The 27,354-nt window shown below is 52.9% G+C and overlaps 3 protein-coding genes across 6 annotated transcripts in view; 2 read left to right on the forward strand and 1 right to left on the reverse strand.

Annotated features, from left to right (window-relative positions):
* LOC139603903 (zinc finger protein 239-like) overlaps positions 1 to 27,354 on the forward strand; it is a 256,414-nt gene that overhangs the window by 120,240 nt on the left and 108,820 nt on the right. The gene's annotated exons all lie outside the window — the stretch shown is intronic.
* The window catches only part of LOC139603907 (zinc finger protein 436-like), a 623,778-nt gene that overhangs the window by 78,958 nt on the left and 517,466 nt on the right, over positions 1 to 27,354 (reverse strand). The window lies entirely within an intron of this gene.
* Positions 11,763 to 12,784, forward strand: LOC139603931 (zinc finger protein 436-like). Its single transcript, XM_071454932.1, has 2 exons — positions 11,763 to 11,841; positions 11,978 to 12,784. The coding sequence occupies exons 1-2, from the start codon at positions 11,763 to 11,765 to the stop codon at positions 12,715 to 12,717; spliced, it is 819 nt and encodes a 272-aa protein (XP_071311033.1). The 3' UTR covers positions 12,718 to 12,784.

The raw sequence follows: 27,354 nt of genomic DNA on the forward strand, positions 1-27,354 counted from the left end.
GCATCCTAAACTTCTTGTTTACCATTGGAACTACTTTGATTTTTTCTAGATCTTGAACTCTAAACCACTAAACTTTCCTCCACTTCAACTTTCCTCCCTGTGTGTGGTGGTTTGACAGGAAACATGTTTTCTGGGATGCTGTGGTTAGGCAAATGGATGTTCTGATTTTAATATTGGCACCTAATGTGGCCTCCTGGGCATTGGACACATCTCTGAGAACACAGGGGTTAAAAGCAGAGCACTCGCGGGGGAAGTTCTTTTGGGTTTCCGTGGGGAAAGAGTTCGGGTCTCTGCCCCGGCCCAGCTGCTGGCTGGGCGGGCGGAGGGGAAAAGCCATGTGGCCGGGAGAGGTAGGCCTGAGCCCGGGGCTGGAAGGGTGGAAGAGAGAGAGAGAGACACCGGGAGCCACCGGGCAGCCCCCCGGGAGACAGAGAGAGAGCCGGTGCCTGGGACTGTGACCTTGAACCTTGATAAACATGGGCCTGTGCCGGCAGCACGGCTGGGACGGAGAAGAAGGGGGGGGTGCAGCCGGCCGCTTGTAGGAGCTTTTAACCCCTTTTTGGAGAATGAGAACTTTACAGAACATTGACCTCTCCTAGAAGAGAAATAGAGTGGAAGATGAAGAAGGAAATGGGCAAGTGTGAGAGAGGTCTGGGCAAGTGAGAGATGTTGGAAGAATAGAGAAGAATCTTAGTGGGAAGAGATGATGGAGTGGCTTTTGCTGGACTCTTTTTGTACAGCCATGGACAGAACCATGTTCCTTGTGACACAGAGACTGCATCCAGGGGGAGGCAATGCCTCAGGACCAAGAGGGTTCAGTGTTGGTGCCCCTGGGCCCCAGGGGGTGAAATATGGGGGGGACAGGTGTCCCAAAGGAGAGACTGTGCCCTTTTTGGATCGGGACAAAGCATCCTTAAAAAGACAACCCTAGGAGCAGCTCTGGTCCATGTTCAGTGGTGAGAGCGCTGGACATGAAAGGAAGAGGTCCCCATTGGCACAAGAAGGACTCCTTCTCCTCTTGATGAACTGAGGATTGAGTATTCTGAAGGGTGGTGGCAGACTGAGAGTCGATGATTTGGGGGATGTATTGTGTTGGGAATTTGGTGGGGAGGAGGAGGAGATGTATTTGTGAAGTTTTCATTTTCCTTGTGTGTTTCTTTTTTTTTTCTTTTTTTTTTTTTTTCTTTTTTTCCTTTCCCTTGTAGTTTGGTTAATAATTTTTTTTTCCAAGTGGGAGCCTGCTGTGCTTATTCCTGGTCCCATCTCACAGCAGAAACCAGGGAGAGGGTATTCTCATGGGGGCACTGGCATTGTGCCAGTGTCAAACCATGACACAGTGTAGGGGGTTGTGCTGCTTAAGGGGGAGCCAGGGGCTGCCTCAGCAGTTCCTACTCTCATCTGGTCATTTGGGTTGGCCTTGACATCCCAAGTATGGCTTTGTCAGCCTGAGACGCAGGAGAGGGGTTTCATTCTTCACTTCCATGTATCCACAAGCCCTGGTTTTGACAATAATTCAGAAATTTGGGGAAGAACAGACAAATGAATGAAACAGTGTGGCCAAGCAGATGCAGAGACAAGGAGATGAGCAGCAGGGTGCTGGAAAGGAGCCCTGCTCTGAGGCTGATCCACTCCTCTGTGCCCCTCGGCAAGGTGGGGAAGGGGCTGTAAAGCCCCGTTTGAGCTGAAAGCACGAAGCAACTGCAGTTCTCCCCATCTTCCGAGGGCAGAGAGAAGCGAGCACGGCGCGGAATTGCAAAGCACAGCCCTGCAGCCCCGCGCTGCCCTCTCCCTCTTTCTCCATGCGCGCAGCCCAGCGGTGGCCACAGGGCAGGGTGACCCCGCCGCCCGCGGCCGCCCGCACCCGGCACAGGCGGCGATCGCCAGCCCCCCGCAGCATCTGGGGCTCAGGCTGCCTCTTGCCGGGCACCTCATCGCTCTCCATCCATGCTGCTGGTCCGGGATGAGCCTGCGGCCGCCCAGAGCAGCATCTGCCCGCGGCAGGAGCAGCGCTGCCGGCCCCGGGCTGCGAGCGGGCGGCCCCGGCCGATGCTTCCCGAGCGGCTGCAGGCGCTTGGAGTGAGAAAGGAATGTTCTTCCTGTGCCGCCCCATCCCCTTTCAGAGCCCTGCGTTTCCCAGCCGGCCGGATGATTCCCTTCCCAATATATTCTTCCCTTCAGCTGTATGTCACTATTTCAGGGGTTTCTCCAGCCTGTAGTAACATAGTCAGTCTTTATGCTGGCTTAGGGGAAACATTTCCCTGCAAGACTCAGAGCTTGAGCTCATCTCCTTGCCCCAGTGAGGGATTCACCTGCAAAGTGCACGCAGACGCCTCTGTGACTTTTTTGGATGCAGCTCTTGGAAGAGGCTGCCCAGAGAAGCTGTGGCTGCCCCGGATCCCTGGGAGTGCCCAAGGCCAGGCTGGAAGGAGCTTGGAGCAATAGGATAGTGGAAGGCGGTGGAATGAATGATCTTTAGTGTCCCTTCCCACCCAAACCCTTCTGTGATTCTGTGATTTGTCTCTGCTTAGGCATGTCCATGGGGACACCTGAGACTTGGGCTTTCATGCCACCCTTTCCCACTGGAGTGGCAGGAAATGGGCTGGCTTGGTGGTCTTTTGAGTGCTGCTGAAATCCAGACACAGCAGCCCTCACCCTGAAGAAAGGCAAGGCTGTTCCATTTCCTTGTTACTGCTGCCAGATTTTGGAGCCTCATTCTCTGCAGCCAGAAGAAGAAACACTTCACCCACTGAGTGGCCAGCACGGAGGGAAGGAGAGCAGCTGTGTGCTGGTGCCTGTCCTCTGCAAGGGGACACACTGTCACCCTGCCCCAGCCCTTGTGAGCCAGTCCCTGCAGAGCTGCTCTGGCCATTGCCACAAGCTCCTGGAGCTTGGTCCAAGGTTTGTTGCAGTGCAATGGAAGGCTGGACGATGGCTTAATAAACTGAAGACCTAAGAAGAATTAAAAAAAAAAAAAAAAAAATTAGGAAATAAAGAAGAAACAAGAAGCATAAGAAGGGTTTAGGCCAGAGAAGTGATCTTTCCAAAGCTGGGCAAGGAAAGCTTCTTTATTCTGCAGGATCTTAGACTTGTGGATGATAAATGCATTTTTGTTTGGTTCAATTCTGACTTTTGCTTTCAGCGTGTGATGATTTTTAACCAAAAATATGCCAGAAACTGAGCTGCACTTTTGCTATCCTGCACAGGCTCCCCCCAGATCCTCTCTACAGCATCACTCTGAGCTCTCAGTAGTGCTGTTTTAGGCATAGAAACATTTGGTGTGTGCAGGTGCTGACAAAAACAGTGGGGAAGTCACAGGCTAGGCTCCAAACACTTGAAAGCTCTGTTTTACAGTGATCACAGTGACCTTCCATGGGTGAGAGAGGGGAGGTTTGAACCTCTTCAAAACATCCACTCCAAGTGCAGTTTCCCAAAGAGGAAGATCTTCCCTGGGAGCCTCGCACAGGGTGAAACACTCTCACTGCAGCTGAGGGCAGAGGTTGTGTTTAAACAGGAGGGTGAGGAGCAGGCTCACTCAGCCATCCCATGTGCATGAAAAGCAGCTCCAGAGCTTCTGGTCTGATTTTTCAGCAGCTCACAGGGCCATGGAGTTGCTGGATGTGTTTTTGTGACCCCCCTCACCCAGAGCATGAGCCCTCTGCTCATTTGGCAGAGAGAGCAAGTGACCAAGGCATCTGGTGGATCTTCAGGGTGAGCTTTGAGAGCGAAGCCCTTGGACACACACACACACACAAAGGTGGTGCCTGCCAGCAAAAACCTTGGATTTTTTTTAGTATGGGAAGATACATCTCAGGATTGGCTCATTCCCACAACCTCAGCACAAACTCAGAGCAACACAGGGGAGTACTCTGAAAAGAATGGGCTTTGCATTTTGGGCACCTCTCCAAGCCCATGTGAAGGATTCCCTGGGGAATGTACTCCTGGCTCCATCCATACTGACTGCACAGTCACTCCTGGCATTGCCACAGCTTGCTTTGTCCAAGTGTGGGTGGCTGTGGCTTTTGTGTCCCAAAGGGGACATTCCTCCACTTCATAGCTGTGTTTTCTTCACTGAGTGGATTATTTGCTTCACTCCTGAGGTGAAAACCAGCGTGCATACAAAACAGGCAAAATTGGTTTGGGGAATAACATCAGGGAATGATGGGGTGGAAAAATGGCAAAAATAGGCAGAAAACTGGCCTGGCAGTATCAATGTAATTCTTAGGGCTAAGAACCAGCAGGTGACAAACAGGTGCCGTTTTTCTGGGATAAAAGGATCCGTGCCACTTCAAATAGCATAAAAACCTTGCCTGTGGCTGGGTCTCCATGGGCTGTGCCTCTCTCCCTTGAAGCCATCCATGCGGGAGTGTGACAGCACCAAGGGCAGTCCCAGGTGTCCCTGTGCCTCGTGTCACTGTCCTTGGCGGGCCAGCTGTCCCCTTTGTGGCCTGGCATGTGGCACGGGGGGCTCAGAGCCCGGCAGGGCCGCGCAGCCGGAGCAGCAGGGCTCCCACCGCCCCGTCCCGCAACGCTTTGTCCTTGGCTGCCGCTCTCGGTGCGCGGACAAAGACCTACGAGCCAACAGGAATCATCCTTTGGAGTCTGCACTGACAGCATGGAGAAACACTGATGGGATCATTTAATAAAATCCACACTGTTTCCTTGGGGAAGCTGAATAAACAGCGCTATCAGGAGCTGCCCCAGCCAGCCCTTGAAGGCCAGCAGTGCGTGCTGCTGGGATCGTGCTCCTTGCACGTGGAGGGAGGCAGGGAGCTGGATCCAAGGGCTCATTAATCAAACGGGAGTTTGGCTCTGCTTTGGCCCACATGGAAGCCGGGATGCTGCACAAACACACCCTTCCCTTTGGCCGTGAGCTGGCCACCTCCTCAGGCCAGCTGCAGGTGAGGGATGCACAGAGGAATGTGTGACACCTCTTGTTTGCATTCCCCCTCACATCCAGGGAGGAGCCCGGGTCCCTCTGGGGCTGGTCCTGGCTGAGAATCCCCCTTGCTGCTCTTTCTGTGGAGAGCAGCTCAGTTAATCCATGCCAGCTTCTTCTCCTCCTGCCCACTGTTGTCTGGGGACTGCCAACCCCCCGTCCCTGCTTGACACGTGTGGAGTAAGGCTGGGTGTGGACGTGTTCATGGAATCACAGAATCCCCAAATGGTTCAGGCTGGAAAGGATCTTAAAGCTCATCCAGTCCCACCCCCTGCCACAGGACACCTTCCAGCATCCCAGATTGCTCCAAGCCCATCCAGCCTGGCATGGAACATTTCCAGGGATGGGGCAGCCACAACATCCACACCCACAAATATTAATGAATGTTGGACTTGAGCCAGCACCTAAATCCATTCCTCCTTTGTTAATCTGATCCTAAGATGCATTAGGATCCAGGGGAATCAAGGAGTTCTCAATGCCTACCCTTGTATCTCCATTCTTGGAGCCATGTCACTGAGAATTTCAGTGTTTGTTTAAAAACTTTTCTCAGATAAGGTCTGAAGCCTGAGATCACTTTCAAGACTCAAAATTTTGCTCTCAAGAAAATTAGCTTTTAAAAAGTGCCGTGGTTTGAGCCAGTGTCACAGTTTCAGGGAGTTTCAGGTGAGGAGTCCACAGCCCCATCAGTGCCAAGCCTTCCCTTCTAAGAACATCTTCCCCCCCTTTTCCTCCTTTCCCACCTTAAAGAAGAAGCTGAGGAAGCTGGAGCCAGTGCTGCTGTTGCCATCACTGCTTCTGGAATTTCCTTGGCAAGTGTGGCTTTTCTCCCATTTCTGTCCCTGCTGACTTCATCCTTTCAGCCCCTCTCCTGGAGGTCTTGGTGGGCTCCATCCTCCAAAACCTCAACTGGCCTTTTAGGAAATCTAACATTTCTTCCTGTGAGTCCTCCGTTGAAAGCTTGTGGCCATTGCACCTTTCAGTGAGGCCAAAAACCTCAATTTATATCACTACAACCTACTTCTGACTCCCACAATTAGTTAATCTTGCATTGATGACTGCCCATTCTGAATCATGGGTCTGGTGCTGGGACATTCGGTGCATTCAGACCAAGGGGTCTCCTGACTTTCCTTAGTCTTTGGGTTTGGACTCTGTCCTGGTGCAGTTTTCATCAGATTTGGACCAGAGGGTGCTGGATACTGGAACAGACTCCCCAGGGAATGGTCCCAGCCCCTGTGAATTCAAGGAATGTTTGGACAAGGCTCTCAGACCTGTGGTGGGATGTCCTGCGCAGGGCCATGAGTCAGACTCATGATCCCTGTGAGTCCCTTCCAGCTCAGGATATTCTTGGATTTGTTGGAGTCAGTCATGGATATGGACAAGACACCTCAGGGTGGATCCCTTTCTCTGCTCTCTGCGATTCTGCTCTTTCCTGGCTATCTCCAAGAAAATTGCTCTGCACTAATCTTTTTTTATCAATTGCAGCAGCTTGCTGGGTTTTCTTCTAACTCTTCCAGATGTCTTTGATCAGCCATGCAAAACACTTTTTATTTTCTCCTGAACTTTGCTTTTCTCTTGAATAAAAAGTGCAGCCAGACTTGCTTAAGAGGTTTTCTTGAGGCAGTACCACTTTCCTTTCTGTCTTATGGACCGTGTTTTGCCTTTTAATTTCACCAACGTGACACCTTGGTTGGACAGGGCCAGGTGATTTCCTCATTTGGATCCAGTGGGGCTGGGATTTCCAGCCCTAAACTCCTTGGACTCTGGCACCAAAAATCGATCATAACATCACACAGCAGCTTCTCCCTTTTAAACTTTCTCTGAAATAACCAAAACAGCTCTTAAAATTCCTTTCGCTTACAGCTTACACTGTGGCATGAGTGTCTCATGTCTCACGACCCCTCCTCGAGACCCCTCTTAGGACCCATCCGCACCCCCCAGGTCCCCCCACAGTGCCCCAGGACCCCTCCCCAGACCCCCCCAAACCCCCGGACCCCTCCCCAAAGCCCCCCCAGACCCCCCGGACCCTCCCCCGCCCCCCCCGATCCCCTCTCAGGCCCCTCCCGCTCCTGTCCCGAGCCCGGGGGGTCCCGGCGGCGGCGGGGAAGGGGGCGCCGCTTCCGGCTCGCCTCTGATTGGCTGGGATGGCGTGGGGGAGGCGGGCCTTGCTGAGGGGATCCGCGCCGTGATTGGTTGGTTCAGGGATGTGCAGCGTGCTGATTGGTTGGTTTGGGGCGGGGCGCGCCGCCATTGCTGGGAGCCCGCACACGCGGTGGAGGCGCGAGATTCTGAGGGAGAGCGGAGCTGAGGTGGGGCCGGGGGCAAACTGGGGGTGTTTGGGGCGGGTCTGAGGGGAAACTGGGGATTTTTGGGGGCATCGACGGGAAACACGAGGGTGTGCGGTGGGTTTGGGGGGAATGAGGGGGTCTGAGGGGGCTTTGGTGGGTCTGAGGGGGCTTTAGGGAGCTTTGGGGGGAGCTTGAGAGCGTCTGGAGCGTTCTCAGGTGGGTTTAGGGGGAACTGAGAGGAATTGGGAGAGTCTGAGGGGATTTTGGGGGATTGCGAGAGGATCTGGGCCGTTCTGAGGTGGGTCTGGGGAATTTCGAGGAGTCTGAGGCGATTTCATGAGGTTTGGGGGGATTGAGGCGTCTGAGGGGGATTTGGGGCAGTTTGATGGATTTGGGGGCGTCTCAGGTGGGTCTGGGGTGAATTTTGGGGAGAACTGGGGGGGGTTGAGGGTCCTGGGGAGGTTTTTGGGGTCCTGGGGAGGGTTTGGGGGTCCAGAGAGGTTCTGGGCCAACACTGGGGGACTCTGGGGAGTTTGGGGTTCCTGGAGGGGTCCTGGGGGAGATTTGGGGGTCCCGGGGGGTCCCAGGCCCACCCTGAACCGGGGTCTGGGGGTTTCGGGGGGAGGGGGCACTGCAGGGGTTCCCTCCCCCGGTTTTTGGGGGGTCTCCCATGGTGCCCCCTCCCCAAAAAGCTCCCAGGGCCCCTGAAGTGGCTCCTTTCCACCGGCCGGTGCCCCCTGATCCAGGACGGCCCCACTGAGTCTGGGGGGATTTGTGGGGATTCTGTGGTTCTGAGAGGGTTTTTGGGGATTTCGGGGTGGCTTTTTTGGCTTTGGGGGATTTTGTTTGGAGTTTGGGGGGAAATATTGGGGTTTTTAGGAAGAATTATCTGGTTTTGGGATGGTTATGTGATTTTGGGGGGTTTTGTTGATTTGGGGGATTTTGGATTTTTGGTGTTTTGTTGGAGTTGTGGGGGCTTTTGGGGGGAGATTTATTGAAAATTTAGTGAGTTTTTTTAAATTTTGGTGAGTTCCACTGGGATGTTTGGAGATTCCCTGGGGTTTTTGAGGGTTTTCTTGTAATTTTTGAGGATTTGTGGGGTTTTTGTGGAATTTTAGGGGGGCTTTGGGGCATTCCCTGGGTGTGGGGAAGGGCTGAGAGGCACCAAAATCTCCTTAAAAGCCCCAAAAGTCCCAATAAAACCCACAAAATCCTTTGAAGTCTCTCAAAATCCCATTAGAACACTCTAGAATCCCAATAAAAGCCCATAAAATCCTTTGGAATGCCAAAAACCCCAAAAATCCTGATTAAACTCCGCAAATCCCCCAAAGATGTCCCCAAATCTAGAAAAAGTCCCAAAAAATCTCCTGCAAGATCCAAAGAAATCCTGGCAACACCCAAACCCCCCCAAATCCCACCAAAAATCCCAAAAACCCCAAATCCCCAATTAATCCCTCTGAATGCCACCACAATTCCAATAAAATGCCCCAAAATCTCCTAAAAATCCCAATAAAACCCCAGGAATTTCTGAGAATCCCAAAAAATCCCAACAACATCCCAGTAAAATCCCCAAAATTCAAAAAAAGCCACAAGAAATTTAAATAAACTCCCAACCACCCCCAGTAAACTCCCCCTCAAAATGCCAAGAAAATCCCCCAAAATCCAAACCCCCCAAATCCACAAAACCAGCCACTCCCAGTCAATCCCAGTGTGATTCCAGTCGCTCTCAGTGAGATCCCAGTGTAACCCAGCATGGACTCAGCTGCTCTCACTGGGATCCCAGTGTGATCCCAGTTGCTCCCAGCATAATTCCAGCTGTTCCCAGTTCCTCCCATGATGATCCCAGTTGCCCCAAGAATAGTCCCAGTCCCTCCCAGCAGGGTCCCAGTCGTGCCCAGTTGCCTCCAGGGTAGATTCAGTTTCCCCCAGCATCGTCCCAGTTGCTCCCAGCATGATCCCAGCTGTTCCCAGTGTGGTTCCAGTGCCCCCAGGATGGTTAGAGACACTCCCAGTATGTTTCAGTTACCTCAGAATGATCCCAGTCTTTCCCAGTTCCTCCCAGTTTCCTCTGGCATCATCCCAGTTTCCATCTGTTGCTCAAAGGGTGGCCCCAATTGCTCCCAGTGTGATCCCAGTTGCCCCAGTTGTAGTCTCAGTCCTCTCAGCATGGTTCCAGAACCTTCCAGCCGATCCCAGTTGCTCCCAGTGGGTCACATTTTCCTCCCAACATGGGCCCAGTAGCTCCCAGTAAGCCCCAGTCGGGTTCCATTCACACCCAGTATAATCCCAGTATGAGTGTAGCCACTCCCAGTATGATCCCAGTCCCTTGCAGTCTAATCCCAGTTGCTCCCAGTCACTCCCAGTCTGATGCCAGTGCCCCCAGTGGGATCCCAGTTGCTCCCAGCATGGGCCCAGCTGTTCCCAGTGTGCTTCCATCACTCCCCTATGGTTACAGACACTCCCAGGATGGTCCCAGTTGAACCCAGTTGCCCCTGCTCTAGTCCCAGTCCCTCCCCAGATGATCCCAGTCCCTCCCTGCATGGTCCCACTCACTCCCAGTTGCCCCCAGCGTGGTCCCAGTTCTCCCCAGCATGGTCCCAGTTGTTCCCAGTGTGGTTCCAGTCCCCCCAGGATGGTTCCAGACACTCCCAGTATATCCCAGTTGCCCCCAGCATGTCTGCAGTCATTCCCAGGCACTGCCAGTGGCCCCAGTAAGGTGTCAGTTCTCCCAGTATGATCCCCCAGTCATGCCCAGTATATCCCAGTCGCCCCCAGCATGCATCCAGTCCTTCCCAGTTCCTCCAGTTTGCTTGCAGCATCATCCCAGTTTCCCTCAGCTGCTCCCAGTAGCCCAAAGTGTGATCCCAGTCGCTCCCTTTCAACCCCAATATGATCCCAGTAAGCTCCAGTTTGATCCCAGTCACACGCCAGCCCTCCCAGTGTGGTCCCAGTATAATCCCAGTTGCTTCCAGTCTCTCCCAGTATGGTCCCAGCTGCCTCCAGTGTGGTTCCAGTTGCTTCCTAGATCAGCCCAGTCAGTCCCAGTATGATGCCATTTGCTGCCAGCGTGCTCCCAGTTGCTCCCAGTCAGGCCCAGTCTGGGGGATGATGTGCAGGGTGTGCTCCCAGTCCCTCTCAGATCCTCCCAGTATTAGTCCAGTCCCTCCCAGTATGATCCAGAGATGGTCCCAGTGTGCTCCCAGTTCCTGCCAGTATGAACCAGTTGTGCTCCACATGGTTCCAGTTGCTCTCTTTCACCCTCACTTTTGTTCCAGTATCTCCCAGTTTCTCCTAGCATGATCCCAGTTGCTCACAGCTGCACCCAGTCATCCTCAGTACCATCCCAGTCACTCCCAGTATATGCCAATTGCCCATAACATGGTGTCAATTGCCCCCAGCAGGCTCCTACTCACTACCAGTATGATCCCAGTACGATCCCAGTATGATGTCAGTACAAAGCCAGTACAGCCCCAGTCACTCCCAGTACGCTCCCAGTGCAGCCCAGTCCCTGGCAGTGCTGCCACTGCTGGGATCCCCCAGGCCTGTGTGCGTTCCCCCCTGGCGGATGTGCCGAGAGGAGCCCCAAGGGCTGGCAGGGGCCAGGCAGGGTCCCCAGCAAGGCCCAGTTTGGATGTGCAGCCCCCAGTTTGCCCAGTTTGCCTCTCCTTTGGCCCGGGCCGGGTTCCCCCCGCCCGCAGCGGCTGGGAGCAGCCGAGAGCCCCGCGCTGCCCATGCCGACCTGGCCCGGCTCCATGGCCGCTGCTGCCGCGGGCTGCGAGGGCTGCGGGAACGGGGCACCGAGGGTGTGGCTGCTGCTGGGGGAGGAGGAGGAGGGAGGGAAGGGCAGGGATGGAGGGGGAGGAGGAGGCGGGGTAAGGGGGGAGGAGGGGGAGAAGGAATGGAAGGGGCGGGATGGAAGAGGAGCAGGAGGTGGGGATAAGACAGGGGAGGAGGAGGAGGGGGGATGGAAGAGGAGGAGCGGGAGGAGAAAGAGCAGTGAAGGAGGCGGGGTTAGGGGGAGGAGGAGAGGGAGGTGGAGATAGGACAGAGGAGGAGCGGGAGGAAGAGGAAGAGGAGGGACAAAGGTGGATCAAGGCTGAGTTGCGGGAACCACGCGGTCTCGATCCCTGCCTGAATTCGCAGCCCCCACCTGTGGGATCATCGCCCCCCCCCCACCCCCCCCATGGCGCAGGTGAGCAGGGAGGGGGAGCCCGGCCCGGATGTCCCGGGGGGTCCCTGGGTTGGATTTTTGGCGGGATGTTTGGAGAATGAAGAAGTCCAAGGCTGAGCGGAAAAGGCCCCTCGGGGGGACATCGGGGGGTGGTGGTGGCGGCTGCCGGCAGAGGCAGCCTGGAGGAGCAGAGCCCTGTGTGCCCCAGGAGGCCAAAGTGGGGAGGCCAGAGAGGGGGGAGCGCCGCCATTGGCGGGAGCCTCAAGAGCCTGGAGAGGGGCAGGGGGGACTCCTTGGAGGTGCTGCAGCGCAGAGCAGAGAATGAGGGGAGAAGGGAGCCCGGGAGCCCAAAGAGCCCCGGCATCCCGAAATGGGGAGAGCCAAGAGGGGGCAGTGCGTCCCCAGAGACGGCCTGGGGGGATCTCATTGCCCTTGCCTGTGGCACGGAGGCAAATCCCTTGCTGTCCTTGTCCTTCCTCGCCCAGAGCAGGAGCTGAGCATGGAGAGCAGGGAGGACAAATGCCCGCGGCAGAACCTGGTGGCAGAGGCCGTTTTGAGCGGCTCCACGGCACAGGAAGCCAACGGGGAGGAAAAGGCCCGGAGATGCCGCACGAGGAGGGGCTGCAAACGCAGATGGCGGGGATGTGAGGGGGGAAAGAGCCAGCCTGGGCCGGGAAGGCGGCCGGAGATGGAGCCAGAGCTCGGAGCTGGTGCTCCATGAGCAGCTCCATGATGGGGAGAAGCCCCACACGTGCGAGGAGTGTGGGAAGAGCTTCAGGTGGAACTCCGACCTGATCAGGCACCAGAGGACCCACACTGGGGAACGGCCCTACGAGTGTGGGGAGTGTGGGAAGGGCTTCAGCCGGAGCTCCAGCCTGATCAGCCACCAGAGGACCCACACTGGGGAGAGACACTATGAATGTTCCAATTGTGGGAAGAGGTTTCAGACCAGGTCCCATCTTCTCCTGCACTATCAGAGTCACACAGAGGAGAGGCCCTTCCAATGCCCCGACTGCGGGAAGGGATTCAAGCGCAACTCCACCCTCGTCAAGCACTGGCGCATCCACACAGGGGAGAGGCCCTACGAGTGTGATAAATGCAGGAAGAGGTTTCAGACCAGCTCCAGTCTCCTCCGGCACTATCGGATTCACACAGAGGAGAGGCCCTTCTTCTGCCCTGACTGCAGGAAGGGATTCAAGAAGAACTCCACCCTCATCACCCACCGGTGCATCCACACTGGGGAGAGGCCCTACGAGTGTCCCCAGTGTGGGAAGAGCTTCTCCAGCAGCTCTCACTTGACCCGACACCAACGGAGGCACCGGTAAGGGAAGCCCTGCGAGTGCCCCGAGTGCGGGAAGAGCTTCGTGCGCTGCTGCAGCTCCATCCCCCACTGGAGGAGGCACTTTGGGCACAGCCCTGGTCACTCACATTCCCTGTGATCCATGTTCGGAACACACCTGGCTGCTTGTCCTTTGGTTTGGCCTGAATTTTTTTCTCTTCTCCCTCTCTCTCTACTCCAAAAGCCAAGAGGGATGGATCTGTCACCTCAAAACCACTCTAATTCCACTGAAAATAACTGAATTTTAACCCAAAAAGGCTCAATCCTACCTTAAATTCCTTGTTCCCTCCTAAAAAAAACTCAGTCCCATGCCAAACTCTCCATTCCACAGCCACCAGGGTGAGATGGGGTTGGAAGGAGATTGGGAGAAGTGGGATCCCAATTTGAAGCAATGGGATGGGGATTGTGTGGGATGTATTTGATAGCAAATAAAACTTTCAGAGTTACTGATTTCTGTCCCATTTATTTTCAGTCAGTTCTGTTTGCAGAGTGCCACCTTCTCAGCTGATTCAATTCCTATAAAAATCCCATTTTTAAATCATCTAACCCAAACAATCCAAAAACCAATATTGAAATAAAACCACCCACACATAATTAATGTTTTAAAAATAATTTTAATTTTTCAAGAGTACTTAAGGATGTTATTAAAGTTTAATTGTTTGGTTGAAATGTCTGAGAAATTATAGTGGTGTTTGGTTTTGTGTTTAGTATATTTGTAATATGAATTGTTTAACTAAGATGTGTTAGATTGATTGTTATTTTCTTTAGATTTTTTAATCTAAAAAAATTAGTCATCGAGTTAAAATTTTCAAGAGGTATTTCTTGATATATAATTTGTTTATTTATATACATTGGTAATATTATAGTAATACTTATTTTTGGTTTGAGTTAAATCATAGTTGGAGTATTGTAAAGAAGTGTTGATTTTTTTTTTATTATAATTTATTTAATTTCAATTATTTTTTCTTTGTTTATAATTTTATTGCAGTTTGTTGAGGGGATAGGAAGGAAGTTCAAGGGCAGGAACATTTTTTCCTGGCTGGGAACTGGAATTCCAGACCCTGGGAGTGTGTGCAGGACCCCACAGACTGGGATCAAATATGGACTGGGATCAAATACGGACTGGGATCAAATATGGACTGGGATCAAATACGGACTGGGATCAAAGATGGGCTGGGATCAAATATGGGCTGGGATCTTTTGGATTGGGGCTGCACAGACTGGGACCATATGGATCAGGACCACACAGACTGGGATCAATTGGACTGGGATCAAATATGGGCTGGGACTGTTTCTGAAAGTAACTTTGTTATAAGTTTTTATTTCTGTTGTTAATTAAGCTCAGTGAAATAGCTGCTTGTGTTAAACTGCCTGCTTGGATGGGATAACATCCAATGCACCCAGGATGAGGACACCTGTACAGATCTGCCAACTATCAGCACTCCCTGTCTGAAGGCAGAGTGCACCAAGGCCCAAAACCTGGAGGTGATAAAGAGAAGGAGCCAAAACCACAGCCAAGAAACACACATGCTCTGAAAAGGCAGACCCAGGGAGGGGCCATGTAAAATCATTCCTGGAATATGTAAAGTAGTTTATGGATATGCATGAGGCTCTATGAATATGCACCAGGCTGATGTAAGGGGAAAGGTATTTCAGGGCGATGCAGATTCCTTGGTTGTGGTTTTAGTCCATTCTTATCACCTCCAGTTTTTGGGCTTTGCTCTACTCTGACTCTGAGAAATTGAGGTTTTGGGATTTTTAGTATGTTGTGGATGGAAGCAAAATGGAGGGCACAGTGTTTCGTCCTGGGTTTCTTCTTCATGCTTCTTCCTTCTTCTTCATGAGTTTGGGTGGCTTTTTGTAATTGGGCAGAAATTCCACATTGCAGGCTCTTTGGGATCAGTTATTGGGTTAAAAGGGAAAATAATCTAGGTGTCAGTTCTTAATTGGATAGTTTAGTCTGAAAAGACCTTGGAACAAGAGATTGTTGGCCATTTTGTGCCTTCTAATGAAAAGCTGCTGAACTCCCAGTAATGAGGCTGTTTTACTGATAAGAAATAATAAACACTTGAGTCTGAACATGAATTACTGTCTCAAGTGCCTTCAATCCAGAGCCAGTGAAACCAACAACTGGTACCCCACAGCTTGAGGTAGTGCCAAGGCAGAACTTGTTCATGCTCTTTTCCCCTGGTGATTTTCTACTCCCGTCCAGACTCTGATAGCAAAGCCGTGCTGGTGACAAAAGATTGACCTTGGCATCCTGGGGCACTTTCTGGGTGGGTGTTTGAATCTGCTTTTCCAGGCCTCGGGCTGAGCAGGGTGAGGCCGAGGCCTGGGCCCCTCCAGGCGGCGCCGGGAGCGCCCGGGGCAGCGGCGAGGGGCGGCCCTGAGGGGCGGCACAGGGGGCATTTCCCCCGAGCGGGCGGGCGGGCGGGCGGCGGGGAAAGGCGCCCTGGGCACAAGGGCAGGCACAAGGGCCCCGGCTCTCTGCAGTGCGGGCGGCCCAGCGCCGATCGCTGCTCCCGGAGCCGCTGCCAGGGCCGGGTCTCCTCCCCGCCGCTGACCCTGCACCTGCAGCGCTGCCTCCGCCTCTGCCGGGCTCCCCGGCACGGATGGCAAGGACGTGGACGCGCTGCAGCAGGGGCCCAGCAGGGACACCCAGATGGTGCCGGGGCTGCAGCTCCTCTCCTGCAAGGAAAGGCTGACACAGCTCGGCTTCTTCAGCCTGGGAAAGAGACCCAGCCTTGATTCCAGCTGTGGCCTTCCAGTACCTGAGGGCAACACACAAGAAAGCTGGACAGGGACTTTGTACGAGGGCAGGCAAGGACAGGACAAGGGAGCATGGATCCAAATGGAGAGAGATTAGGTTTAGGTAAGGGATTCAGAAAAAAGGCTCTCCTGGAACAGGTTGCCCAGAGAAGGTGGGCATGTCCCGTCCCTGACAGTGTTCAAGGCCAGGCTGCATGGAGCTCTAGACAAGCCGGTCCAGTGCAAGGGGTCCCCAGCCACAGCAGGGGGGTTGCAGCCATGGGATTTTCCAGATCCCTTCCAAGCCAAACCATGCCACGACTCCATGATTCTGGGATACTTCCCCTCCTCATCCTCTGGCAGAAAAAGAAACTTGGCCCCATGTTCCACACTGCAGACCATGTCTTTTGGCAGCCTGCAACTGTGTCAACAGAGGATGAAAAGAGATGACATTACTGACACGATTTTCCTTTTCTATTTGAAAAGTAAATGCTCTGCTCCTGTCCACTCTGGCAAAATTGTCACAAGAGGCAATTGTTCCCCATGAAAAGCTTGGTCTCATGCAAAGAAGAAAGAAGCCAGAAGCCAACAGTCTTCGTTATTGCTACGTTGTTTTCTTTGGTTACTTCTCTAATAGGAATGACTTTGAGGTGTGATTTGTTTGTTTCTCTCTTTCGTTCCTGACGGCATCGCGGTCCCCCCGCAGCGCAAGGGCACCCTTGTGGCCCTGGAGCTGGCGCTGCTGTGGAAGGTGTCGCGGCCTGGCTTCCGCGGCGTCGTGCGGCTCCTGGACTGGTTCGAGGTGCCCGAGGGCTTCGCGCTGCTCATGGAGCGTCCGCAGCGCTGTCAGCACCTCTGGTACTTCCTGCACAAGCGGCGGTTCCTGACGGAGCCCGTGGGGCGGGGGCTGTTCCGCCAGGTGCTGGAGGCCATGGGGCACTGCAGCAGCCGCGGCGTCCTGCACCGCCACATCCAGGCCGAGAACGTCCTCGTCAACCTGGCCACGGGCGAGGTGAAGCTCATCGACTTCGGCTGCGGCACGATCCTCCAGGACACGTTCTACACCCGGATGTCAGGTGAGCCCAAGCCGGGGCCCAGCCGGGCAGTGGAGTTCCCCCCTTGGCTGGCAGAGGGGGAAGAGGGAGGGAAGGAAGGAGGCAAGGAAGGAGGGGGAATCCTTCTTCAGCCAGCTGCAGACAAGTTGCTTTGTGGCAGGGCAGGGCCTGGCTGTTGTGGAACAGGAGCTGGCTGGGAGGGAGGGAGCAGCATGGGCCTGATGAGCTTTGCCCATGTCCCATAGGAACGCCGGAGTACAGCCCACCGGAGTGGATCCTCTTTGGCTGCTACCATGGCCAGCCAGCCACCATCTGGTCCCTGGGCATCCTGCTCTATGAGCTGCTCTGAGGGCACCTTCCTTTCCACACCAACGAGGACATCGTCCGGGGCCAGCTCTTCTTCCCACCCTGGGTGTCTCAAGGTGGGGATGCGCCTTCAAGGCACGAGGGGAAGAACGGGGTTGGGAGGGGTGGTTGGCACATAAGCATCCTGCTCTTGCAGCTGGTGAGGAGGTGGATCTCCTGGGCTTAGCTGGAGGAGGTGGCACCTGTGCCTCTGTGCTGGTGTCCTCCGCAAGAGAGGATCGATAGGAAGCTTTTGGCTGCAGCTCTGAGCACTCCTGGTGTGGCCTGGGCACTGTGGAATGTGGGAGAGCATGGACAGGAGCCTTGTCCCGCTGAGCTTTGTGGACAGTTGGCTGGCTGAGAAAGGTCACGTCGACATAATACCCCTGGTTAAGCAAGAAGGAGAGAAGTCTAGAAGTCAGCAGTCAGTGTCCATATAAGGCAAGGACATTATGCCCTTGATGCAACAACAGGATAGGGAAGCGGCTCTTTTGCCAAAAATATGAAGAATAGTTTCAACAGAATAACCACAAGAATGCAGAAGAAGGCGTAGTTGGCCGATAAGTAACTAACCAATAATGAGCACTCCTTTGCAATATGTATGAGCTTTATTAAATCCAATATAAACATGTGTGACTCTCAATAAAGTTCGAGACTTGCTGATCAGTCATATTGCATGCCACATTTCTCCTGCCGATCCGACACAAACCCAAACTCCAGCCCTGGGATACCCTATAAAAGCCCCATGGCCCTGCCTTTGCCCTGTCTTTCGGGGGTCAGAAATGGACTCTGGAGCTTTCTGAAACCCAGACCCGTCTCGTTTGTTCCCGGCACCAGCAGCTGCAGCCTCCCTGGACACCATGAGCTCTGGAGAATGGGGGCAGCCAGTGGGGACAGGTCCTGGAGTGCAAGATAAGTATGTGTTCTGTTTGCCATCTGTCAGTGGTGGGGCAGTTATCTTCTGTTCATTGGGCAGTTTCTCTCTTCCACAAGCAATCCTCCCTCTGGGGAGGTGTGTTCCATTAATAGGCCATTAATTATTAATTATTAATCTTCTGGTAATGGGCCACTGAGTGTCACTGCATGGCTGATGAAATGACATCATCCCATTGGGAGATGCTCCGCCCAGGGGGAGGAGCCAAGCATTCCTACCTGGACAGAATCTGAGATTTGGAACACTGTAGGCAGCCTTTTCCTACTGGATTCCCAGAGGAGCAGCTGTCTTCCTTCTCCACGGGATTCCCAGAGGATCAGCCTTTTCCTCCTGGATTCCCAGAGGAGCAGCTGTCTTTCTTCTCCACGGGATTCCCAGAGGATCAGCCTTTTCCTACTGGATTCCCAGAGGAAGGAAGATTCCCAGGCCCATCTACAGCAGCCCTGGACCTTCAGAGGAAAACTCCACCCTTCTCCAGGATCCCTGCTCCAACAGAGCCACACCTGGCACTGCAGGAGGGCTGCAGCCACCACTGAATGGGACTGCTGCCAGCACCCTGACCCACAGGGTGTCAGGCCCTGTTCTGACTCTGTCAGTGGGGTTTTTTTCATTTGTACTACTGCATTTATATTTTTAATTTTTCCTAAAAAAGAACTGTTATTCCTATTCCCATATCTTAGCCTGAAAGCTCCTTAATTTCAAAATTATAACAATTCAGAGGGAGGGAGTTTACATTTTCCACTCCAGGGGAGGCTCCTGCCTTCCTTAGCAGACACCTGGCTTTTCAAACCAAGACAATAACAAAGTTACTTGAACACCACAGATAGAAAATCCATTTTAATCTCTGCAAAAAGCCAATATTATGTGTCCATAACAATAAACCTCTTGCTGAGTGATGGTAGATGTCAAAGTAACTTTGCTATAAAGATATAGTTTTTATTTCTGTTGTTAATTAAGCTCAGTGAAATAGCTGCTTGTGTTAAACTGCCTGCTTGGATGGGATAACATCCAATGCACCCAGGATGAGGACACCTGTACAGATCTGCCAACTATCAGCACTCCCTGTCTGAAGTGAGCTACACTTTGGGAACATCTCATGTTTCATGCATGCAGTGGGTGACAAGATGATTTAAAATGTTAATAAAATAAACAAGAAAGATTTTAAAATGCTAATAAAATAAACAAGAAAGGTCATTTTTATTCCTCAAAATAACAACAACAACAACAACAACAACAAGTTCTGGTTTAATGAAAGGTGGAATCTGTTGCTCTTAAGAGCAAAGATTCATAGCTGGAATAAAGAGTGTTCAGCCCAGCTTTTTCTACTATGAGGCCGTATTTCATCCCCCCTGAAAGTCCTTCATGTTTGCACAGAAAACTGTCCCTGCACAGCCCAATAAATTCCATCACTTCAGCTGGCCAAACAACCACTGTGGTCAAGTGGGGTCTGAGCAGCTTCCAGGATCCCAAGCAGCTTCAGAAGCTTCATTTTACACCTCCTCTTCTCCCAGTGAATACCCAGCACCACCATCACTGTGGACCCATAGCTATGGATCACTGGCCTGGCCAGCACAGGGCTAATGTTTGCATCAGCCAGGAGGAGCTGCTCTGCCTGCCTGTCTGTCTCAGCCTCAGCCCTGAGACCCCAAATGCCTCCATTCTGGCCCAATCCTTCCTGGTGCTGAGCATAAGAACTCGTGCAGACAAGAGCAGGGAGGGAATCTCCCCAGCCGTTTATCACCTCAGCAACAAGACCTTGGTACCAGGCTGTTATCTGTAGCAGAAAGCAGCAGCAGGAAGGAGACACCAGATCACCAGCCCCAGGCCATGCCCCTGGTGCTGTCCTTACCAGTGATCAGTGTCTGCAGCTCTCCAGGAGCTCAGGGAGCAGGGATGCTCCTCACCATCTCATCTTACCCATGCACCCAAAGCCACGGCCAGCTGTGTGCTCCTGCCCACCAGCACATGCCAAGGCACAGCGTGGGGTTCTTGGGGAGGTGTCCTCTGCAGGGCCAGGAGCTGGACTTGGTGATCCTTGGGGGTCCTTTCCAGCCCAGGATATTTTGTGATTCTAAGGCTTTGGCCAGCCCAGGTTTCAGCCACCTCCCTGATCCAGGTGTGATTGACCCCAAACCAGATCTTGCCTCTGTCTACCCTCCAGTGCAAGGAACATGTTGCATCTACCCCAGCCCCCCTACTTGTGTCTGATGGATCATGCTGACCTTTTCAACAAATTTCTTGGAGTATTATAAAACATTATCTGACAAAAAACAAAAGAAAAAAAAAAAAACCAAAACCAAACCAAAACAAAAAAACCCCAAAACCAAAAAAAACCAACAAACCAACCCAAAGGAAATCAATTTGGGTGATGATGGCCTTTTGTTCCAGTTTATCCTGCACCAAACTCCATAGATGGTAACTCTGAACATTTCCCAGACCTTCACAGCAGAGCTTGGAACTGTCTCTCTGATTTCTTGGTTGTTTCATGACACATGCATTTCTCCTATATAATCCCAGTGTTTTGCTTAGAAGCCATATTGTAACTGGGAATCAATCTTCTTCATTTGAACATCTAGGACAGAGTCACACATCATTTCACCATTAACTAGGATAGACTCAGCCTTGCAGATCTTTCAGGTTTCAAGCCTGGCTGTGTTGTTTCAGTTCTTTGCTGCTGCTTGTGTTTTGTGGAAAAAAAAAAAAAAATTAACCAGACTTTGGGACTTTCTGTTGTGGCTTGAAGAAGAACACAGGTTGTTTCATCGCTGTTGTGAGACGTGTTACCCGGCTCATTAATTCACAACAGTTCTTGTTTTCTCTGCCTTTTTCACGCTGATGTGATACATTTGTGAAGTCCAGGGTTGTACTGCAAGTGATAAATGCTGCAGTAAAGTCTGATAAACTGAGATTCCAACAAAAAAGTATGAAAAATGTAATCTCTAAAGTTCTGAAAGCTCACATGTGACAAAACCCATAAATCAGCACAGAAGCAGTCATTATGGTGAGTTACTAACTAGATTATGCAGCTGCATTTGTCATCATTTCCCATTACGTAGAGAATAAACCTGTCAGGCTGATTTATGGCAGAGGGCTCCACAAGATGGGAACTGGCACCTGTACTGTTCTGTGGAAACGATGAGAAATGCTGTGTGTGCTCAAGTGCTGAATGGAAAAGGAAGGAGGGGAGATAACTGTTCTTTGAAGGCACTGATTCCGGGACAAAGACTTCAGAGAGGAGTCATGCTTACTCCCATGGGATGGCAGGAAGAGTATCCACCAACCTGTCCCAACAGCAGCAGCAGCATCAGAATGCGTTCTCCACAGGTGGAGGGAAGAGAGGAGAGAGGAGGTCTTTTGAGGGGACCAAAGTCAGTCATGGAGAAATCCTAGAATCCTGGAATGGTTTGGGTCACAAGGAATCTGAAAAACCATCTTGTTCTAACCCTGCTGTGGGCCGTGACAAACTGAACAGCTGAATGCCTGGAGACTCAGGGGATACTCAAGGTTTTGGATTCCATGCCTGTGCATCTACCGTGGAGCAGCTGGGTCTGCTGGGAGCAGATGGCATCCACCTGAGCTCAGAGCAGGCCAAAAGATGGGCAGATGTGGGACTGAGCAGGGCGAGGGACATCCCTGCACAGCAGTGCTCTGACAAGAGCAGCAGTGGCCTCCTCTCAGTGCCCTTCCCTGAGCAGCAGCCGCTGAACACCATGGTGGCTACACAGATGCTTTTGGCTCTGCAATCCCTTTGTGCTCAAAGGCCACGCTGGGCATTTCAGCTGGGCTGGAAGGTCTGGCTGGGCAGGGAACAGGCAAGAGGCACTGCTGGTGTGAGCTCCATGTGTTCACTGGGGACACAAGGAAGATTCTGTTCATCCAAAGAAAAACACAAGCAGCCAGTCCCTGCTAACACAGCAGTGCGACTCTGTCCAGAGCAGCTCAAATTCTCTGCCAGAACCATCCCCCTGCACCTTCTTGATCTGAAGGGGACTAGAAGTGATTTCACTGCAGTTCTTTATTTCTGCTGTCTGATAATGGGAAGGTTTCACAGAAGACTTGGATGGACTGGATCAGGGAATAGTCAAGCAAGAAAAACTGAGCGACCATCACACAACCCCACTCACAGAAGAACCATGTCCCATTAGGAAAAGCACCTCAGGTGTTTTCATAGTTGATAATATGTATCCTACTCAACATAAGTGATTATAATCTTTTCCATTTGGAAACTTATCAGAGGGGACTTCTGCCTGCTTTGTGAAGGGAGCCCCTGAGGCCCATCCCCTCCCAGAGGTGCTGCACTTGCTGCCTGCCGGGGCTTTCATTGCTGGGCCCACTGGGAGCCCCTGGGCTGGGCTGGGCACCGAGGGCAGGGCTGGCCCGGCTGTGATGCCTCTGGCCCCTGTGACACCAGGGGCAGCGTGTCACAATGGGGGCAGCTGGAAAAGGCCCCCGCAGGTAACGCTGGCCCAGCACAGCCTGGGCAAGCGGTGAGTGCGCACGTGGCGGGGCTGGGCCGGGCCAGGGCCGGGCCACAAGCGCCGCACCCGGGCCTGCATTGTCCCCCTGCACCCAGGGCCAGCCCCTGGGGCCGGCGCCTTGGCCGGGGCACGGGGCTGCTGCTGCTGGCCCACTGGCACAGGCCCTGCTGCCTGCCAGCTGCCCGGGGCCCTCTGCTTCTGCCCTCACATCCCTGCGCCTCCGGGCCTCACTTCAGCCCCCACAAGCTCCCTTGGCAGCCCCAGTGAAAGCCTTGTCTCTCTCCTCCTGCAGACCATGGCGCACAGAGCAGTCCTGGCTGGGCTTGTGCTGCTCCTCTTCCTGTTCCCACTTTCCGTGGTGGACAGATTTCACGGGGATGGGCAGCCCCGTGCAGAGGAGATGAAAGCGGCCCCCCCAGAGCCAGCTGAGCCTGGCTGGGGACCCTGGCTCCTGGCTGCCTTGCGCTACCTGCACCAGCTCTGGCAAATTGCTCAGCCGCTGCTCCTGCTTTTGGGCTGGTGGCTCAGGCGCAGAAGGGCAGCCACGAGGCAGAGAGCAGCGGCCCAGAGAGCTGAGGAAAAGGCCAGAAGGAGGAAGGTGGAAAGCGAGCGGAGAAGGCAGCTCCTTAGGAAGAGATTCAAAGACATGGAGCAAATGCGCCGGGCCACGAAAGAAATAGAAAAGCAAATGGCCAGGCTGATTGGAATGAATAGGGATACAAACAGGATGCTGAAGGTAGGCAGGGCAGGCTTTTGGAGGAGCACAGGCAGTGGCTGTGTGAAGAAAAGCTTCCTGCTGGAGATGCTCTCTGGGCCGGCCAAGGCGAGCCGCACATCTTTGTGAGCAGCCGGTGCACAGAGCTGCGCTTGCTGCCCAGCACAGCCCTGCGCCGGGGCACAGGCTCCGGGCTCCTGACACACCCTGCCCCTCTGCCCTCTCTCTCCTCACGGGATCTGTAGTAACTGCATCGATTTTAACCCTTTTCCCTACAGAGCCTTTGCATCTGCTCGAAGGAAAGCACCATTTGAAGGCATCGGGCCAATGTTTGGAGATTGATTCAAGTTCTTAAATGGTTTTGAAATATTTAAAATATCTTATTTAAAAATAATTGTCTTTAGAAACATTTTCCAAATTTTTTATTTCTATAATGTAGATTAATACTCTTGTAAGAGATCATAAATAGTTTAATAGTAAGTAGTAAATAAATAATGGCACTTTTCTTTAGATTACATATAATAATATATTATAATTAATTTATAATTAATTGTATTAATTATATAGTTCTTCAAAATTACCAAGAATTATTGCAGTTAACCAAAACTGAAGTATACTTTATTTTTATCTAAACCAGCAAATGTTGCTTGATCATCATGATCCAATAATTATTTTGTGTCTTGTTTAATATTCATATATACAGTACATAGACTGTTGCTACGAATGCCTATAATCACAATTGGTTAATTTAAATTACACTCTCTGCCCTCCTGTCTCGGGAGGGTGACTTCCCTCAGGCAGCTGCAGTCCCTGTCAAGATGCAATAAAGGCAATGCCTGAACAAACGCTGTGTCTGTGAGTGTCCATGCTGGACTCAGGTGTCAGCTGTGGGGAATTCCTGACACAGGGGCACCACAGCAGCCCTTGGCCATGCAGAGGCTCCTTTCCTCCCCTGCAGCAGCTGCTCCTTTGGTGCTGTGATCCAGCCTCTGCTCTGCGCGATGCCAAATGCAAGAAAACCAGGAGTGCCACCACTCAGACTGTCACTCGGGTCCCTGCAGAGCTCAGGAGCCACCATGGCTGTGTAGGTGTGGAGCCCGCAGTGGGCCATGACAGCAGGGACAGCAGGGACAGCAGGGACAGCAGGGACAGGGGGACACAGCACAGCAATCACAGCCCGGCTGCCCTGGGACAGGCCCGGCAGGCAGACAGGACACGGGGCAGGCAGGAGTCCCCATCCTCTCTGTGCCCTCCTGAGCACAGGCAGATAAGGGACAGGGGCAATGGGGACACAGCCGGCCCCTCTCCTCTGGGAATATCCCACCTGCCCAGGGGCCCTGACAGAACGCAGGGGCTGAGGCTCTGCAAGGGGAACCCAAGGATGAGCAGGAGGACCTCCAAGTTACATCTGCCCACATTCTGCATGCAAACTGCTGTGTGGAGGAGAAAACCAGAGGGGCCTTGCCACAGCAGATCCCATCTGAGGGAAGGTGTTCTCTATTCCTGCACACGGGTGCCCCATGCAACATGGAGCACATGAATGCACTTTGACACCAGATTCTCAGCCCTGCTCGAGCGCTCTGGTACAGCAGGAGCGGCCATTCCCTAATAACACACGGGTTTGCAACCCTTGTGCAAAGCAACACAAATTGTCTCTCTCCTCCTGCAGACCATGGTGTCCAAATCAGTCCCTGCCCTGCTGGTGCTGCTCCTCTTCCACTTCCCACGGCCCGTGGTGATCAGTTGGGATGAGGATGCAGAGCTGGGCAAAGAGGGCCTGGAGCAGGCTACCCCAGAGCCACCCGAGCCTGCCTGGGGACCCCTGCTCTGGGCAGCCGTGCAGCAGGGGCCCTACTGGGCTGCTGCTGAGCTGCTCTTCCTGCCTTTCTTCCTCTGCCTCAGGCCCAGAAGGGCGGCCATGAAGCAGAGAGCAGCGGCCCGGAGAGCTGAAGAAGAGGCCAGAAGGCGCAGGATGGAAATGGAGCAGAGAAGGCTTCGCTTAAAGAGGGCATGCAAAGACTTGAAGGAGATGTGGAGGACCATGAAGATGATCAAGAAGAAAATGGCCAGGCTGATTTGAATGAACAGCAAGGTGAGCAGGATGCTCTCTGGGCCGGCCAAGGCGAGCCACACATCTTTGTCAGCAGCCAGCGCACAGAGCTGCGCTTGCTGCCCAGCACAGCCCTGCGCCGGGGCACAGGCTCCGGGCTCCTGACACACCCTGCCCCTCTGCCCTCTCTCTTACTTTATCCGTGTTAACTGTATCTATTGTAACCCTTTTCCATACAGAAGCTTTGCATTTGCTCGAGGATGGAGGCATTTGAAGCAGGATTGGGCCGGATGGATGGATGGATGGGGCAGGCACAGGGCCTGCAAGGCCTCCCTGGCGTTCAGCAGCCTAAGGCAGGAAATGCCGAGTCATGATGGCTGGGCCTAAGATGCCCCTCTTCCGCCTTTGGGCCCCTGCTTATCTCTCTCTACGACTATAGGTCACTTTCGCCTCAACCCTTATTATTGAACAATTTCTGAAACCCCTGAATGCTATAAAAACCTTTACTTTCACCCAGATTGGCAGAAGAGGCTGTCCCTGAAAACCTTTGCAGAAGAGCCCAATAAAGACATCTCTGTGGAACCTCACACAGCCTTCTCCTCTCTCTCCCTGCATCTGCCCAAGGCACTTAGCAAGCCAAAGAGCTGAAATCCCAAATGATTTGCTGATAATCACAAAGAGCTGATATCCCCCATGAGCTGAGCTTGCTAAGGTAGCCTGCAGCTGGAAGCTGCCTGGGAGTCCAGGCAGGCTGTGCTGGACAGGACTGTGCTATCCGGAGCAGCCACAGCCGGACGGGGATACCCCGAAACGTGGCCGAGGCACGCATTAGATGGATATTGATTTAACTTCATACTTAGTTTAGAAATAATTTAGATAATTTATTTTTTTATCTATAAAGAATTTCATTGTATAGTATAAAAATTGTACATTTTGGTAGGAATTATATAAAAGACAACTACTAATTCTATTAGAATGATTCTACATTCTACTTACTACATAGTAATTATCATTAATTGTAACAATTACTGCGAATTATGGCAATGAACCAGAATTGATATGTGTTGAATCTTTGTCATACTAAGTAACTTTTCACACTCTACAATGTCCAAACACCATTGTCATTCTATTAGTTCATATATCTTTTAGAACGCTCTAGAAAAAAATTCTTAAGGTAAGGATGACTATTACTGTGATTTGTTCCTGAGGATGTTTAAAGTATATGATAGATTTTCAAAAGGACACTGCCTGCCCTCATTTCTTGTGGCATTCTGTTCCCTCTGGAGCTGCAGTCAGTACAGAGTTCCAACAAAGGCAGTGCTTGAACAAACACTGTGTCTGTGAGTGTCCACAGTGGCCTCCAAGGCCATCCAGTTCTACCCCTGTGCCATGGGCTGGGACACCTCTGGCTGGGCCAGGCTGCTCCAAGGCCCATCCAGCCTGGACTGGAACACTTGCAGGGACGGGGCAGCCACAGCTGCTCTGAGCACCCTGTGCCAGGGCCTCACAGCCCTCACAGCCAAGGCTTCCTTCCCCAGAGCCCAGCTCGGCCTGCCCTGTGGCAGGGGGAAGAAGCCATTGGCCCTGGCGCTGGCCCTGCCGGCCCTGGCCCACAGCCCCTCTGCAGGGCTCTGCTGGGCCTGGTGCAGGCACGGAAAGGCCGCAGGAAGGCGCCCCTGGAGAAGGCCTTGGAGAGCGCTGGGGCCAGCAGTGCCCCCGTGAGGGCAGCGAGCAGGGCCCGGCCTGTCCGTCCGTGCGCGAGGGCACAGGGCGGGCGCTGGGGCCCTGCCAGCTGGAGCGCATGAATGCGCTCGGACCTGAGATTCCTGCCCCTTGCTCAGCTGTTCCGCTACAGCACGAGTGGCCAATTTGTGCCACTCTCGTACAAAACAGCTGAAATTCTCTGCCAGAACCAGCCGTGTGCTGCTTCTTGATCTAGAGGAGCCTGGAGGTGGCCTGGCTACTGTTCCATCTCAGTGATGTCCGATAATGGGAAGGTTTCACAGAGCTCTTGGATGGGCTGCATCTGGGAAGACTCAGGCAGGAAAACTGAGCCACCCTCACCTACTCCACAGAGAAAGAGAGAAAAACCAGCGCCATCACAGAAGCAACTCTGGTGCACTCATAGTTGATATTATGTATCCTATTCGAGATTATCAGTTATATTCTTTTCTCTTCCACAACATGTCTGGCAACTTCTGCCTGCTTTGTGAAGGGAGCCCCTGGGGCCCATCCCCTCCCAGAGGGGCTGCACTTGCTGCCTGCCGGGGCTTTCATTGCTGGGCCCACTGGGAGCCC

The sequence above is a fragment of the Agelaius tricolor genome, unplaced genomic scaffold (genome assembly GCF_023055355.1).
Source record: "Agelaius tricolor isolate 1412-34295 unplaced genomic scaffold, bAgeTri1.0.p SCAF_42, whole genome shotgun sequence".
Taxonomy (NCBI): Eukaryota; Metazoa; Chordata; class Aves; order Passeriformes; family Icteridae; genus Agelaius; species Agelaius tricolor.